This window comes from Vicugna pacos, chromosome 22 (genome assembly GCF_048564905.1).
Source record: "Vicugna pacos chromosome 22, VicPac4, whole genome shotgun sequence".
In the NCBI taxonomy this organism is placed as follows: Eukaryota; Metazoa; Chordata; class Mammalia; order Artiodactyla; family Camelidae; genus Vicugna; species Vicugna pacos.
The window spans coordinates 8,886,936-8,900,248 of record NC_133008.1 but is presented as its reverse complement, the minus strand read 5'-3'; the positions used below and the strand labels follow the sequence as shown (position 1 = coordinate 8,900,248).

Sequence of the window (13,313 nt, the reverse complement as noted above, 5' to 3'; positions counted from 1 at the left end):
CTTCATTATTTTGCACGTGGATGTCCTGTTGTCCCAGTCCCATTTGTGGAAAGACTGTTCTTTACCCATTGAATTGGGTCCTCATACTTGAAAACATGAAACCTAGAGGACTGCCTGAAGTTATATGACAGAGTTGAAAGCCAGCTGTCAAGGTCATACGAGTCCTCCAAAAGACCACCCCCACTTCTGACAGCAACTGCAAGTTCAGGGCACTCCTAAAACCTTCAGATTTTGTAGTTCACTAGAAGAGCTCACTGAAAGCTATTATAACTCACAGTTACCGTTTATTACAGGGAAAGGAGACAGATTAAAATCAGCTGAAGAAAGAGACATGTAAGGCAGAGTCTTGAGTTCCAGACACAAAGATTCCATACTTATCTCATGGAATGAGGGCGTGTTACCCTCCTGGCATAGATGTATGACAGTATACATGAAGTATTGCCAGCCAGGGAAGCTCACCTCGGCTTCCAGGTCCAGAGTTTTCACTTGGGCTTCATTACATAGGCATGATTGATTTGGTTGGTTGCCTATGTGACTGAACTCAGTCTTCAGGTTGACTGGTACTGCATTACTGCAAGTCCTGGCCTAAATCACATGGTTGGTCTTTCTAGGGTGGTCAGCCCCACTCTAAGATCCCATAACAAAGACACTCCTGTCTGATGTGGCACAGGTTATTTCCAGGAGGCAAGGCAATGACCAGGCTTTCCTTTGGGTAAGGCTGAATTTTTTACTACACTGGGACAAATACCCATTTTCAGGAGCTGAGTTAGGAAGAGACTAAGATTTTTTTTCACTAAACATCATCTGTTGCCAAGAATTGTATTAAAAACTTTATGTATGGTCACCTCATCAAATTGTCAAACCCCGAGAAATACTGTTTCTTCATCTTGCTCATGAGAAAACTGAGGCTCATAAGCCACACAGCTTTTCCAAGTGGTAGAGTTAGATTCAGACCCAGGTTCCTCTACTGCAAAGCCAAGCCCTCCATCAAAAACACCCATCAGAACTGCTCCGTCGCACAGCTCTGGGGGCACTGCCTGCGTTGTGTTCTCTGCAGACATTTTTCCGTAGGCTGTTACAGTGAAGCACCTTGTATCCCAGCCACTCTAAGTAACACATACCACTTGAATAAAAGCAGTGTGCTTGCTTATAAATGGAGTGTCCAGGCAAGTTGCTTGGACTACTCTACTGTGGGTGAATTCTGAAGCCATCACCACAGCTTGCCCGCCTCCCACCATAAGTTAAAGGTCCATGAGCATATACTTCCTGGTGGCCTGTTTTGAAACACTGAGCAATGGTTGCCTCGTCTCTTCTAGTCTGATGAGAGCATCACTGAAGCTCTTGCTACTTTTTTTTTTTCTTCCCAGGCTGCTGTACAGGACAGATTGAATGAGCAAGAGGGTGTACCAAGTGTTTTCAACCCACCGCCATCCCGACCCCTGCAGGTTAATACAGCTGACCACAGGATCTACAGCTACGTTGTCTCCAGACCACAACCAAGGGCAAGTTGTTTCATCACTGGAACCTCCCGTTTTTATTTTATAAGTTCATTTACCTGGTTATGGTGTTCTCTGTATGATTGGACCGAAGGAAATACTCAGAATGTAAACCTGTTAGCTAGACTAGCTCCTTGGCAGATTTATTGGATTTATCATTTTTCCTTGATTCCTTAATGAACGATAGAGTAACTGTCCTTTTTTTCCCATTTCTATGCCAGTTATTTGAAGAGTTTCATTTGCCTTGTTTTGAGTAATAGTGCTTTATTTACATGTCTAAAAATGTTTGCTACATGTTTAATAGAGCTTCAGCTTCTAGAATGTTACTGAATTCTTTGTTGCTTCCTTTTGCTTAAGTTTATGCTACGTCTAGGGAAGGACTGTGGGGGCCTTGGCCATATCTTTGAAATTAGTCTTGAAGGGCCAGTAGCAAGGAGGTGGTTCAGTTAAATTCGCAGGCATTTAAGAGTGCCCCAGTGCACTTGGTATTTTGCTGTTGGAGAGCTAGAGATGAACAGAGGCATTCTTTCCCCTTCAGATTATTTGCAGTGAAATTAGGTCAGCCAGGTGTGTGTACTGATAATGAGCTCCAAAGAGCTTTTTGGAGTTTCTTTTTCTTATTCTTGGGGTTACATGCACCTCTTACACTTGGATTTAGAATTCCAAGAAAGCGCTTCCTTTACCCTTGCAGCAGCTGGAATTTACTCCATCATCCATCATCATACCTCTTTGTGGAATATTTGGCAGTGTTTTAAAAATGGAGTTTCTAAGTGGTTGCTTTGGGGTATTCTGAAGCAGAAGAGCAGAGATTCCTTAAACAATCACATGACCCAAGGGGTCCTCCTTTGTGTGCCCAGTGTTTCCTCACTTTGTTTTGGGCTTCACTGTTTGGGACCCTGATGTCCACTGTGGAGCCTCCGAGCTCTCAGGCCATGGGCACAGAGAGGGTCTCAGGTTAACACAATATGACGTATAAGAAATGCTTTGTAAACTTTAGAGCCGTTTATCTATGCTACTTAATAATAAGAGCAGCAAAAATCAGTGTTGTTAAAATAATAATTAACATCATCACTAAGATTAGCAGCTGTATGGAGGTTTATAGTTATGGTTAATATAATTATGTCGTTTATATACAAATGCCCAGGGTAGTAATAGTGGTTATCTTTCTTGTTATTTTTAAATATTGTATTTTAGTCTGTTAACTCTAAAAGGGAAAGAATGAAAATTTATGATTTGGGGAGGAAAACTTGCAGTTGAATTTGACAATATAAGTAGCAGAAAAAAAGTGTTGAAGCAAATTTAATACAAAAATTATGTGATAAAAGGAAAATATAATAGTGTTAGATGAAATGAGGTCAAAGGTAGTTGGTTTTTAAGAAGGGTAAGGTGCCCAGAAAGAGAGAATCACATATTGCAGAGGGAGACTCTTGTGAAAGGACGGAAAAGAGTGAAAATCTTAACTAGCAGTTTTACAAGGTATTAAGGATTGAGAGAATGAGCTCTAACTTTGTTTTTGGAATTTCAGGGGCTGCTTGGATGGGGTTATTACTTGATAATGCTTCCATTCCGGTTTACCTATTACACAATACTTGATATATTTAGGTACGTACCTTTGTATTTGTGTGTTAGTAGTTGTTACTAGCAAGAGGGTAAACTTCGGAGCTAAAACATAGACTGGAATGAGATTTAATTTCTCTCAGTTTTGACTTGCCAGTTTGTCATCAGATTGAGTACTTTTTCTGAAGTGTTCATATAATGTGAAAATACTTTGTTTTTCAAGCGTAACAGCAGATGTTGTGAAATGGAATTGTTTTAAAGCTAGTCTTGCCTGTCATTTTCACAAATGACTGCCTACATGTGTGACATCCTCCCCATCCCACCATGTTTGTTCCCTGACATTTCCTAGTTAATCTTCGCACCCGTTCCTTTCCAACCACTGTTATCTACTAGCTTCACACTCTTGTAACTTTACCCTGAACCGTCCTGTAGTTCATAATCCCAGCAAGTTCTCTTCCTCTGAGTTCACCTACTTTTTTCTGGATTCCTCGTATAAGTTTCACCGTTCTAGACACACCTTCAATACATTTCCCGCTGTCCTAGCAACCCATGGGTTGCTGGCACTGGACCCCTTCCACATGCATACCCCTTTGCTTCACACCTTCAAGTTTCTTCTCACTTCCTTCATGTACCACTCAGCTTAGTACAGGAAGCTACAGAAAGGCTAGAAACTGTCACGGGGCCCAAGTTGCTGGCACATCAGGATTGGGGTGTCTGGCCTGGAGCTGAGTAGTAGATAAACCTACACCAAGGCTTTGTGGAGAACTAAAATATTTATGAGCATCCAGGCCAACAGATGGAGCTAGAATATGTCATCTGGGCCTTGCATACAGGGCAGCCTGTACCTCCCTCTGAATATGGGCTGATCTTTGCCTTGCTCTCGGGAGCAGAGGCTGAAGGTAGGGACCCGGCAGTTGCTGAAGTGTGAGGATCAGACAGTATCTTCCACCTTGGCCGCTTGGTGTCTTATGGAGCTGCTGCCATAATAGCTTCCTTGCTTTAGCAAAGGTCTTGTTGTTCACCAATTAACGATTAGTACTTTTCCCATCCTGTTTTATTTAAGAATGGACATATCAGAACCTTTAAAATCATAATGAAGACTCAGGGTTTTTTTTTTAATTTTTGTTTTTGTTTTTTAATGGAAGTACTGTGTATTGAACCTGGGACCTTGTACATGCTAAGCATATGCTCTACCACTGAGCTGTACCCACCCCATGAAGAGTCAGTTGACACCTCTATTTTTTTTTTAAGCTGATTATCATAAATTGTGTTGGCCATGGGGATATATTGTAATGAGAAACGGAAAAGTTAAAACCTTTATCCGTTCTTGAATGGACCAAAATTTGAAAACTTAAAAGAGTAATAAGATAATCCTAAAATACTTGATTTTAGGGAGTTATCAAAACATCAGTCTTCTGAAGGATTTAACCACTTCCCCCCCACACAGCTTCTTATGTTTTTAGTTTGCTCTGGAATGTTTGTGTCAGTGAATTTGATTTGATTGCTCAGGGCAGATTCCAAATGAAATTGTGTACATATGGGGAATTTGTTAAGAGAATAAGGAATTGGCTCAAGATTTGGTAAGGGAGGTATAATAGTGTAGTCAGCTTTTCTTTGCTGAAAAATTCCTGAAGTATATAAATATTGTTTGCTTTCCTTCGAAAAAATATGCATGGCATGTGTTACTAATTTTAATGCAACTGTATCATCCAAGCAACTTGTTTAGTGTTATGTAGCACATTGACTTATCAGGCCTCTGCTTATTGCCTTTTATGGAAACCCAAAGGATAAACAAATGGCGGTATACAAAAGTGATGGGCTGTTCAGAAACAGGTGTGTGGTACCACCTTTAACCTTCCAAGAGCTGTCAGGTCTCCAACTCTGCCAGTGTTGTCTGGCTCAGGTTCATAACTCCCTCCGTGGAAGCTGTTAACTGATTCACTGAGCAGATTTACTTGCCCCGTTGAAGAGTAAGTAAATCATGACTGCAGGTTTGGAACTGAAGTTCTTGTCCATAATTTGAACAGCGTTTTAGAAAAATCAAAATTCCAGGAGAACAAAAAGGAAAGGGAAATGCAAATAGAACACCAAGAAAGAGACAGAGCTCTGTCCCAGAGCAGCGCTGTCCAACAGAGCTTTCTGTGATGATGGAAATACTCTGTATTTGCACTGTCTAAGGTGGAAGCCACTAACCACATGTGGCTGTCGAGCGCTTGAAATGTGGCTGCTATGGCTGAGAACTGAATTTTGCACTTAATTTCCATGTCAGTTTCGATAGCCGCACGTGGCTGGTGGCTGCTCGATCAGGCAGCGCCATTACAGAGTCTGGGAGCACGGCCTGACCTGTGGTCTCTTTTGGATACTGTGTTTTTCCTTTCCCAATTCTTATAGCCCTAAATTTTTCTGCAAAAAGCACTCGGGATTTATTTAGGCCAGTGTTGGAATGTATAATCCTAGTCATTTGCATTCTTCTTAGGCAGTGGTACAACCCTTACTGTTTTGTGCCTTTTGAGCCAGATTGTACTCTCAGGGTTGATGGCCCACTCACAGGCCGTTCACTGAACTCCCTCTGCGGCCGTGCCTGCGGCTCTGTGTGGGAATCTTTACAGACTGGCCCACTCCGTGTGCACTACAGTAAGCCGATTCATGTGATATTTATTCCTTCCTCCCCAGGTTTGCTCTTCGTTTTATACGGCCTGACCCTCGCAGCCGGGTCACTGACCCCGTTGGGGACATTGTTTCATTTATGCACTCTTTTGAAGAGAAATATGGGAGGGCACACCCTGTCTTCTACCAGGGAACGTACAGCCAGGTCAGTGCCACAAACCATATAGATGCCAATTTATTGATATGATTCTATCCTCAAAGGAAAGCATAGCCCAGCACTGATCATGTCACTCTTTTATTCAGAAATCTAAAATAGCTCTTCACTGCTTACACAGAAAAATACCAAGCCCTTTAACTGGGCCCTCCTTGATCCGATCCCAGCCTCCTTTTGAGGTCTTTCCTGCATAACTTGTTCCCCATACCTCAGGTTCCAGCCAAACCATTTGCTTAACATACTCTGTACTTTGCCACCTCTGTGCCTTTGCTTTTGCTTTTTACTGTCCCTCTCTCTGGAGTGCCGTCCTCACGCTTTCACTAATTGGCATCTTGCCCATCCTTCACCAGCTCGTGCCACTCCCCTCTTACACCCTTTCCTGACTGTTGTCCCCTGCCCTGCCTGCCTTACACTCTGAAGTAGTCATCTTTCCTTTTGTACTCTCACAGTGGTGTTTTTTTTTTAACTAGTATCAGTTTCACATTCTTCCTTATTTTATAGTTGTTTGTGTTCATGTCTTATCTCCTATACCAGACTAAAAACCCCTTATAGACAAACCGTAAGTCTTCCTGGCTCCCTCACAGAACTGAATAAGGGCATCGACCATAGACTTGAGACAGCACATCTCATTCAACCCAAGCCACACAGACCTTTGACTGTTACTAACTCTCAGGGGGTAAAAATTAAGAATTCTATGGGTGTTAGGCATATCTCTAGTTTACTGGAGAAAAATGCAGAAGTAACACTGTGGGCAGAGGCCTAAGGGGGCTTCCGTTTTGCAGCCTCCAGGATTCCTGAATCTGGGGAAAGAGAAGAGTGCTCTACTCTTGCTTCCTGCTGTGATTCTCCCACATCTGCTTTTTCTCACTGGCTGCTCTCACCCCACTCAACAAGCATTAAGCACCTACTGTATGCCACACATCGTGCTCAATGCTAGAGATACGGACAGAGATGGGCACCTCTCATATACCTCTTTGCTGTGATCCTGAGAGTGGACCCCCATTGGTCATTCAGGAAATCTTAATTGAATTATGTGCTTGATATTCTGCAAATGCAGATGCATACGCAGGAATCTTGGACACTAGCCTTGTCTCTGAAGGTTGTTTAAACCCCATGCTCTTTAGGAGGCCTCTGGGCCCCTTAGTCCCTCCAGCTCCGCCTGGTGCGTGGCCTGCAATCAGGCTCATCTTCTCAGTGTGTTATTTACAAGGATGTTGTAGCTGTAAAGAGGCAAAATTCTTGTCTCCTTTTTCAGGTCAGGTTCACTTGTTCTTAAAACTTTCTTTAGACTGTGGGAACAGCTGGCTTTTCTGTGATTTGAGGGAGGGGGAACTTTCTTCATCAGCCTGTCTACTCTCATGTGCCTGATGCAATTTAAATCCTAACAACACTGAAACCTTTTCATTGAAGCTTGTTAGCATGGACTTTCTGTAGGGAGAGAAATGCCAGGGGTGTGAAGGTAGAAGCCCAGGAATTTTCTGGCTTCCTTGCTCACATTTTTTCCTCATTTCTTCTTTTGTTCCTAAATACACAGTGTATCCATTAGGACACTTAGCCTAATTAAAAGCTCAAAGCACAGTCATCATAATAATTGGTGTCTTTTTTTCTCACAGGCACTCAACGATGCCAAACGGGAGCTGCGCTTCCTTCTGGTCTACCTTCACGGAGACGATCACCAGGACTCTGACGAGTTCTGTCGGTGCGTGGACTGACCTTTCCTCTTCTCTTTTCTGGTCTTACTTGCTGACAGTTTACAGTAAGCAAGTTCTTCTCACCCCTCTCCACAGCAACACACTCTGTGCACCTGAAGTTGTTTCACTAATAAACACTAGGATGCTCTTCTGGGCGTGCTCCACAAACAAACCTGAGGGATACAGGGGTAAGTTGTGCTGCTTTTGTCTCACTGAGATGGTTGGGGTATCTTTGGAATAATCTGGAAAGACGTGCTCCTTGTGTTCATGGCTGACTGTTCTGCAGTCCTGAGGGGTGGGGTGTGTGTTCCCTCCACTTCATGGTTTAGGGAGTGGGCTCAGGGCATTCAGGCCAATGGCTCAGGGTCACGCAGTCGGCAAGTCTGGAGCAAGCTCAGGTCTGTCAGACTGGCCCATTCATTGCAGTTAACCTTTGCCAGAGCCTGTCTTATTTTAAAACACCCAGTCCTGGCCAGCAGCTTACCTTTGATCTTAATGGGCTTCCTACTGAAGACTCCATTCTTGTCACCAGCAGTTTTAACAGAGCTTCTTGCACAATGAGTTAGTTGTTTGAGTACCTTGAGTACTGATAGGGATTCAGAAAGCTCAGATCTGTGTGGACTGTAACTCTTAGCTGGAGGCCAGTATTTTTAGAAGTCAGTATCTAAGATATAAAGGCATCCAGTGAAGGAACATGTAGCTACTCTGCTGCTACTTCTATTCAGCAGCTTTTGAGGATCTGCTAGCACAGCAGGCCCTGTGCTGGATGGATCCTGAGAACCAGAGATGCAGCAGGTGAGCAGGTGTCTTCCCTGCAGCCTGGCCTCTGAGTCTTTCCTCCTAGTTGGTTTTAAAATACCTCCTAAGTTCCTGTGGTGTATGTTTTGCTATTCTGATGTGGCTTTTGGTGGTAAGGGGTGATGGATAGAAGGAGACTAAGGATTTTTTTCCTTTTTTTAACATATATTTGTTTTAATTTAATTTATTATTATTTTTTTATTTTTTATTTTCCCCCTAATGGAGGCACTGGGGATTGAACCCAGGACCTTGTGCACGCCAAGCACATACTTTACCACTGAGATGTACCTCCCCACCCTCAAGGGTGTTTTTAATAGAAGCTTAAAATCTCTCCTTTCAAGCCATAAGAAAAAACATAGGCAAAACTCTTTATGGTAAAATCTTGGTTATTTGGGAGACCAACTTTCTAAATTCTTTTGGAACAGAAAAACTAGCCCTTTTTGGCAGGGTGGGGCTGGTGGGACATAGGAGAGAGGGTAAGAATTAGGTAAGAGAAGGAAAAAACCAGAGGAGAACAGTGGTGGAGATTACCTCCAGCAGCACAGGGCTGAGACCGTACGCTTGACCCTGACGTGGGGAAGTGGCGCCGAGCAGCAGCCAGACCCTTTAGAGATCCTTTTCCTACCGGCACTGTCCTTGAACTCTGCAGCAACAGCATGACAGCCGCGCCCCACCAGAAAAGCCTATCCTGTTCTAATCAGATTACCTAGGAATAGGCACACAAATAAATAGCAACAACAAAAAGATTTAAGAAACTAGGAGGAAAAAAGGCAGGGAATAAATGACACCGCCCTTCTTTCCCAGCCGAGACTAAAGCAGTTCTAGCTTGTTGTGAAAGTCTGAGAGTTGATCTGTTTCATCCCTAAGTCCTGCCCTCGATCTGTTGGGTCTTCTGTTAGTCTCCCAGGCTTTACGAGAGAACACCTATCCATTCCTGGCCATGATTATGCTGAAGGATCGGAGGATGACTGTGGTGGGACGGCTGGAAGGCCTTATTCAGCCTGATGACCTCATTAACCAGCTGACATTTATCATGGATGCAAACCAGACTTACCTGGTGTCAGAACGCCTGGAAAGGTACAGGGGAGTTCCTCTCTGGAACTGAGAGGCCAGCTGCAGACTTGGGTGCCTTACTTAGAGTTTCACAAATCCTGATTTCTTCTCTGTGTTAGGCAACTTTAAAAGCCTTGTTCATTTTGTGTTAAGATTTTTTACATACTTTTACCTAAATAACTGTCCATCAGATCATCTGTTCTTAAAACATAGAGTCCTATTCAAAATAAAGCCAAGACTCTATGCTCAGGAATAGATATGTCATTTAAAGCAGCTCAACATGATATAAAGAACTTAAATGTAAAAACTGAGGAGTGGTTATAATTCTCCCCTCATTGCGTAAGTATTGTACATTCATTAATGTAGAAAACTCAGGAAACAGAAAAGCACAAAGAAATTTTAAAACACTCATAATCCTACCACCACTTTTAACATTCTGGGATATTTTCCTTTAATTTTATAAGCACAGACACACATTCCTATGTACGTACACAATTTTTTGGAGCGGAAGGAGGAAATACTCCAAAACATTACAGTGTTTTTTCTCTTTGGTTAGTAGAACTCTGAATATTTCTGTATTTTTTAAATCTTCTAAAATGTGTGTATGTGGTTTTTTGGTTTTACGAAAGCATACATAAAAATGCGGTAACCCAAAAAGACATTTACCTGTGAAATCTTGGTCATTGATCATTTTATAGGAATAATACTGTGTGGAGAAAACTTGGCCTTTTCTTTTTCTGCCAAATTAAACTCAGAGAAGAGATGGCTCATTCAGATATTCAGCGCTCTGCTTTGGAACCCTTTATGGGAATGTGAAATAGTCATCTGCCAGGACTGTCAACCTTTTGACACCGCCCCCGCCCTCCCCCCAAAAAAAGGTTTCGATCTAAGAAAACACAGAGCTCTGCGAGATATATCTTTTCCCTCTGCGCTGTTGCTCTGTCCGCAGGGAAGAACGAAACCAGACCCAGGTGCTGAGACAGCAGCAGGACGAGGCCTACCTGGCCTCTCTCAGGGCTGACCAGGAGAAGGAGCGCAAGCGGCGGGAGGAGCGCGAGCGCAAGCGGCGGAAGGAGGAGGAGGTGCAGCAGCAGAAGCTGGCAGAGGAGAGGCGGCGGCGGGTAGGGAGCCGCCCGAAGTGGTCTCTTCTGGCGTGGGAAAGGGGAAGCTAGATGATGGGGTAGTGAGTGACTTACAGTCTCCAATGCCGAAGTCTTTTAAAAATTTTTTTTTAAGTTTTTTTTTTTTAAACCAAATACAAGAGTGAGTGAAAGTCAGGCAAAACCGCTCTGTTCCATGAAAAGTAAAGCGGTCGAGAATGCTGATTCACAGCAGTAGTGTTCAGCGTTCATTCTTAGTACAGCGTTAGCTCATCTGACACTTGATTCATTATCTTGTTTCATTGTGTGTTGCCGCTTGATTAAAGCTTGTGTCTTTTGGTCGTTCCCTTTTGTCAAACAGTTAAGTATCTTAACATAGTCAGTAAATAATACATGTGATGCAATAGCATGTGATCAAATACATAGAGTTTGAATTAGGGTGTTTCTGATTCTCGCCAAGAAGTTTTTCTTCTGATGCTGGTCATTAATTTTTCATCTGACTGCCCAGTAAACCTGCATATTGTTGAATTTCTGGTTTCCTTGCTCCCTAATAGGAGCTGTAGCCTCACTCTGCTTTGTGTCTCTGCAGAACCTACAAGAGGAGAAGGAAAGGAAGTTGGAATGCCTGCCCCCGGAGCCTTCCCCTGATGACCCTGAAAGTGTCAAAATCATTTTCAAATTACCCAATGATTCTCGAGTAGAAAGACGATTCCATTTTTCACAGTCTCTAACAGTAAGGACTACTTGAGTTGTGTGACGTATATACAGTCTGGACTGTAGATTTGGAAGCTTTTAAGGACTTGTAAGAGTCTTGTTGGTGTATCTGCTGCTCTGATGAACGAGGGCGAAGGGGGTGGGGCAGAGAGAGAGAAGAGCGCACTGAATCGTTGCAGTCTCCTTCAGACCTAGCTGCCAACTCAGAGCAGGTACTAAGGTTTTATTTCACCATGTCCGAGCTCTGCTAGGAGGAAACGATACTTGCTTGTATGTTTGAGGTGGGAGGCTCTTCCATGCTGCTCGGCCTGCATTGTCTTCAGATCCCTCACTGTGTAGCGAGAGCTCTGTCTGCACTGCCCTGGAGGCTCTGGCATTATACGTTACGCAGCTGGATGTGAGGGCTCGGGCAGGCTGCGTGCAGTTGTCACTCGGCTCATTTAGCCCGTGAGCAGCCCCACCCAGTTCCGTAGGTAAATAGTGTTTGCCATTCCTTAGGGATGTAGTTAGAAGCAGAGGCTCTCGGAGTCTTACAGAATGAGGATCACATTCTCATTGTTCTGGTGTGAATAGATATGTTTCCTTGGTCGCTTTAACCTCTAAATTCAGTCTGTAACATGGGTATAATCGGCAGTCTAATAGGATGGTTAGGATTAAGTTCGTACGTAAAGTGCTCAACATTGTACCTGGCACTTAGTAACTAGCACTCAAATGTTTTTGGTGTTTATTATCAAAAGGAAGTTTCTATTTATATTGAGAGTCGGTATGTCACCTTTCCAAATTTACAGCTATAATAGATTCTGGCATTTCCCTGATCATTTGACGTAATCCAGAATAAACTGCTTAATAGGAGTGTGGGTGTACTGCAGTCAGGGGAGGCACATTCATTACTTCTCCCTGTGTAACTGGAGAGGACTGGGCGAGCTACGTGACCTTCTGTAGGGCCTCGGGTTCCCGTGTGTACAATGGAAACGTAATCTGCCATCTGGTAATGTCAAACTGAAGGTACGTCGGGCAGTGTGCTGGGCGCGCTGGGGGTCTGCAGGCAGCTGGGATTCCTAGAGCTTGCTGGCCAGTAAGGAATGCAGGGCGGTTCAGAGAGCTAACTCAGCAAAAAGTTGTGAGGCGTCCTGGTGAGAGGGAAGCGGTAGTGTCCTCATTTTGCATGTCCCTTGTTTATACACTGATTTATACGGGGGAGGGTGCCCACGTCTCTAACTCTGGAACTTTCAGTTGGAGTAACATAAGTGAGCCTCACACAGGACCTTCCACGTCGTAGGTGGTAGATGGCCCCTAAGTGTTCGTTTCCTTCCTCAGTGTGTTTCCTGACTACTGGTTTGTGTACGGATTTTAGTTTGCAGCTGTGTTCACTAGCAGTTTCTTTATAAGTGCACCTGAGCTTTTATGATGCGTTTACTCTCCAAACTCTTACTAGGTATCTGAAAACCCTAACCAGAATTTACTCTCTTGAGAGTTTTGGAGGAAAATCTATTAGAATTGTGGAACAGAATAGACTTGTGGCGCCAAAGGGGAACCAACCCATTTGTTTTGTTAACTATTTAATCCTTGTAGGCTTTTAAACAGGTTCACACTCAAAAGTTATTTTAAAATCAACAACAGCTTCAGGCGGAGAGGAATACCTGGTAAATGGGGACAGGGCTCAGAGATGGGAGGGTGTGCGTGAGGAGTGCAGGGGCGGCGCTGCCTTCCACTTAATGCTCGTAGAGTGAATAACATGTACCTGAACGAAGAGTTGTAGACGTAGTGCTCTTTCTGACCTTGTGTGATCTTCCTGTGAGCTCTGCCTTTCATAAATACTCTGAATGAGTGAGTGTTCAGTGAAGAGCTCAGCTTGTACCTGGTGCTTAGCTCCTGGGAGTGGTTAAATGCTAGGATAAAAAGGACCAACTACAGAAAAACTTACAGCTCCCATAAGTGGGCAGAAAAGTGGCAGCTGACTTTCTCTTAAATGAATGCTTATAAGAGAGAATCCAAATTACACTCAGCCCAGAGATCATTTTTCTATCCATTGTGAACCAAAAGGGACCCCTAAAGGTGATTTCACCTGTTCCCTGGTGGTATT

General features: G+C 43.5%; 1 protein-coding gene across 1 annotated transcript in view; it reads left to right on the top strand.

Annotated features, from left to right (window-relative positions):
- The window catches only part of FAF2 (Fas associated factor family member 2), a 45,022-nt gene that overhangs the window by 28,239 nt on the left and 3,470 nt on the right, over nucleotides 1-13,313 (top strand). Inside the window, exons 3-10 of the mRNA XM_006198954.4 lie at nucleotides 1,368-1,502; nucleotides 3,022-3,098; nucleotides 5,727-5,865; nucleotides 7,488-7,573; nucleotides 7,662-7,753; nucleotides 9,263-9,440; nucleotides 10,366-10,537; nucleotides 11,106-11,249. Coding sequence (XP_006199016.1) covers nucleotides 1,368-1,502; nucleotides 3,022-3,098; nucleotides 5,727-5,865; nucleotides 7,488-7,573; nucleotides 7,662-7,753; nucleotides 9,263-9,440; nucleotides 10,366-10,537; nucleotides 11,106-11,249 — 1,023 coding nt within the window. The remainder of the gene's footprint in view (nucleotides 1-1,367; nucleotides 1,503-3,021; nucleotides 3,099-5,726; nucleotides 5,866-7,487; nucleotides 7,574-7,661; nucleotides 7,754-9,262; nucleotides 9,441-10,365; nucleotides 10,538-11,105; nucleotides 11,250-13,313) is intronic.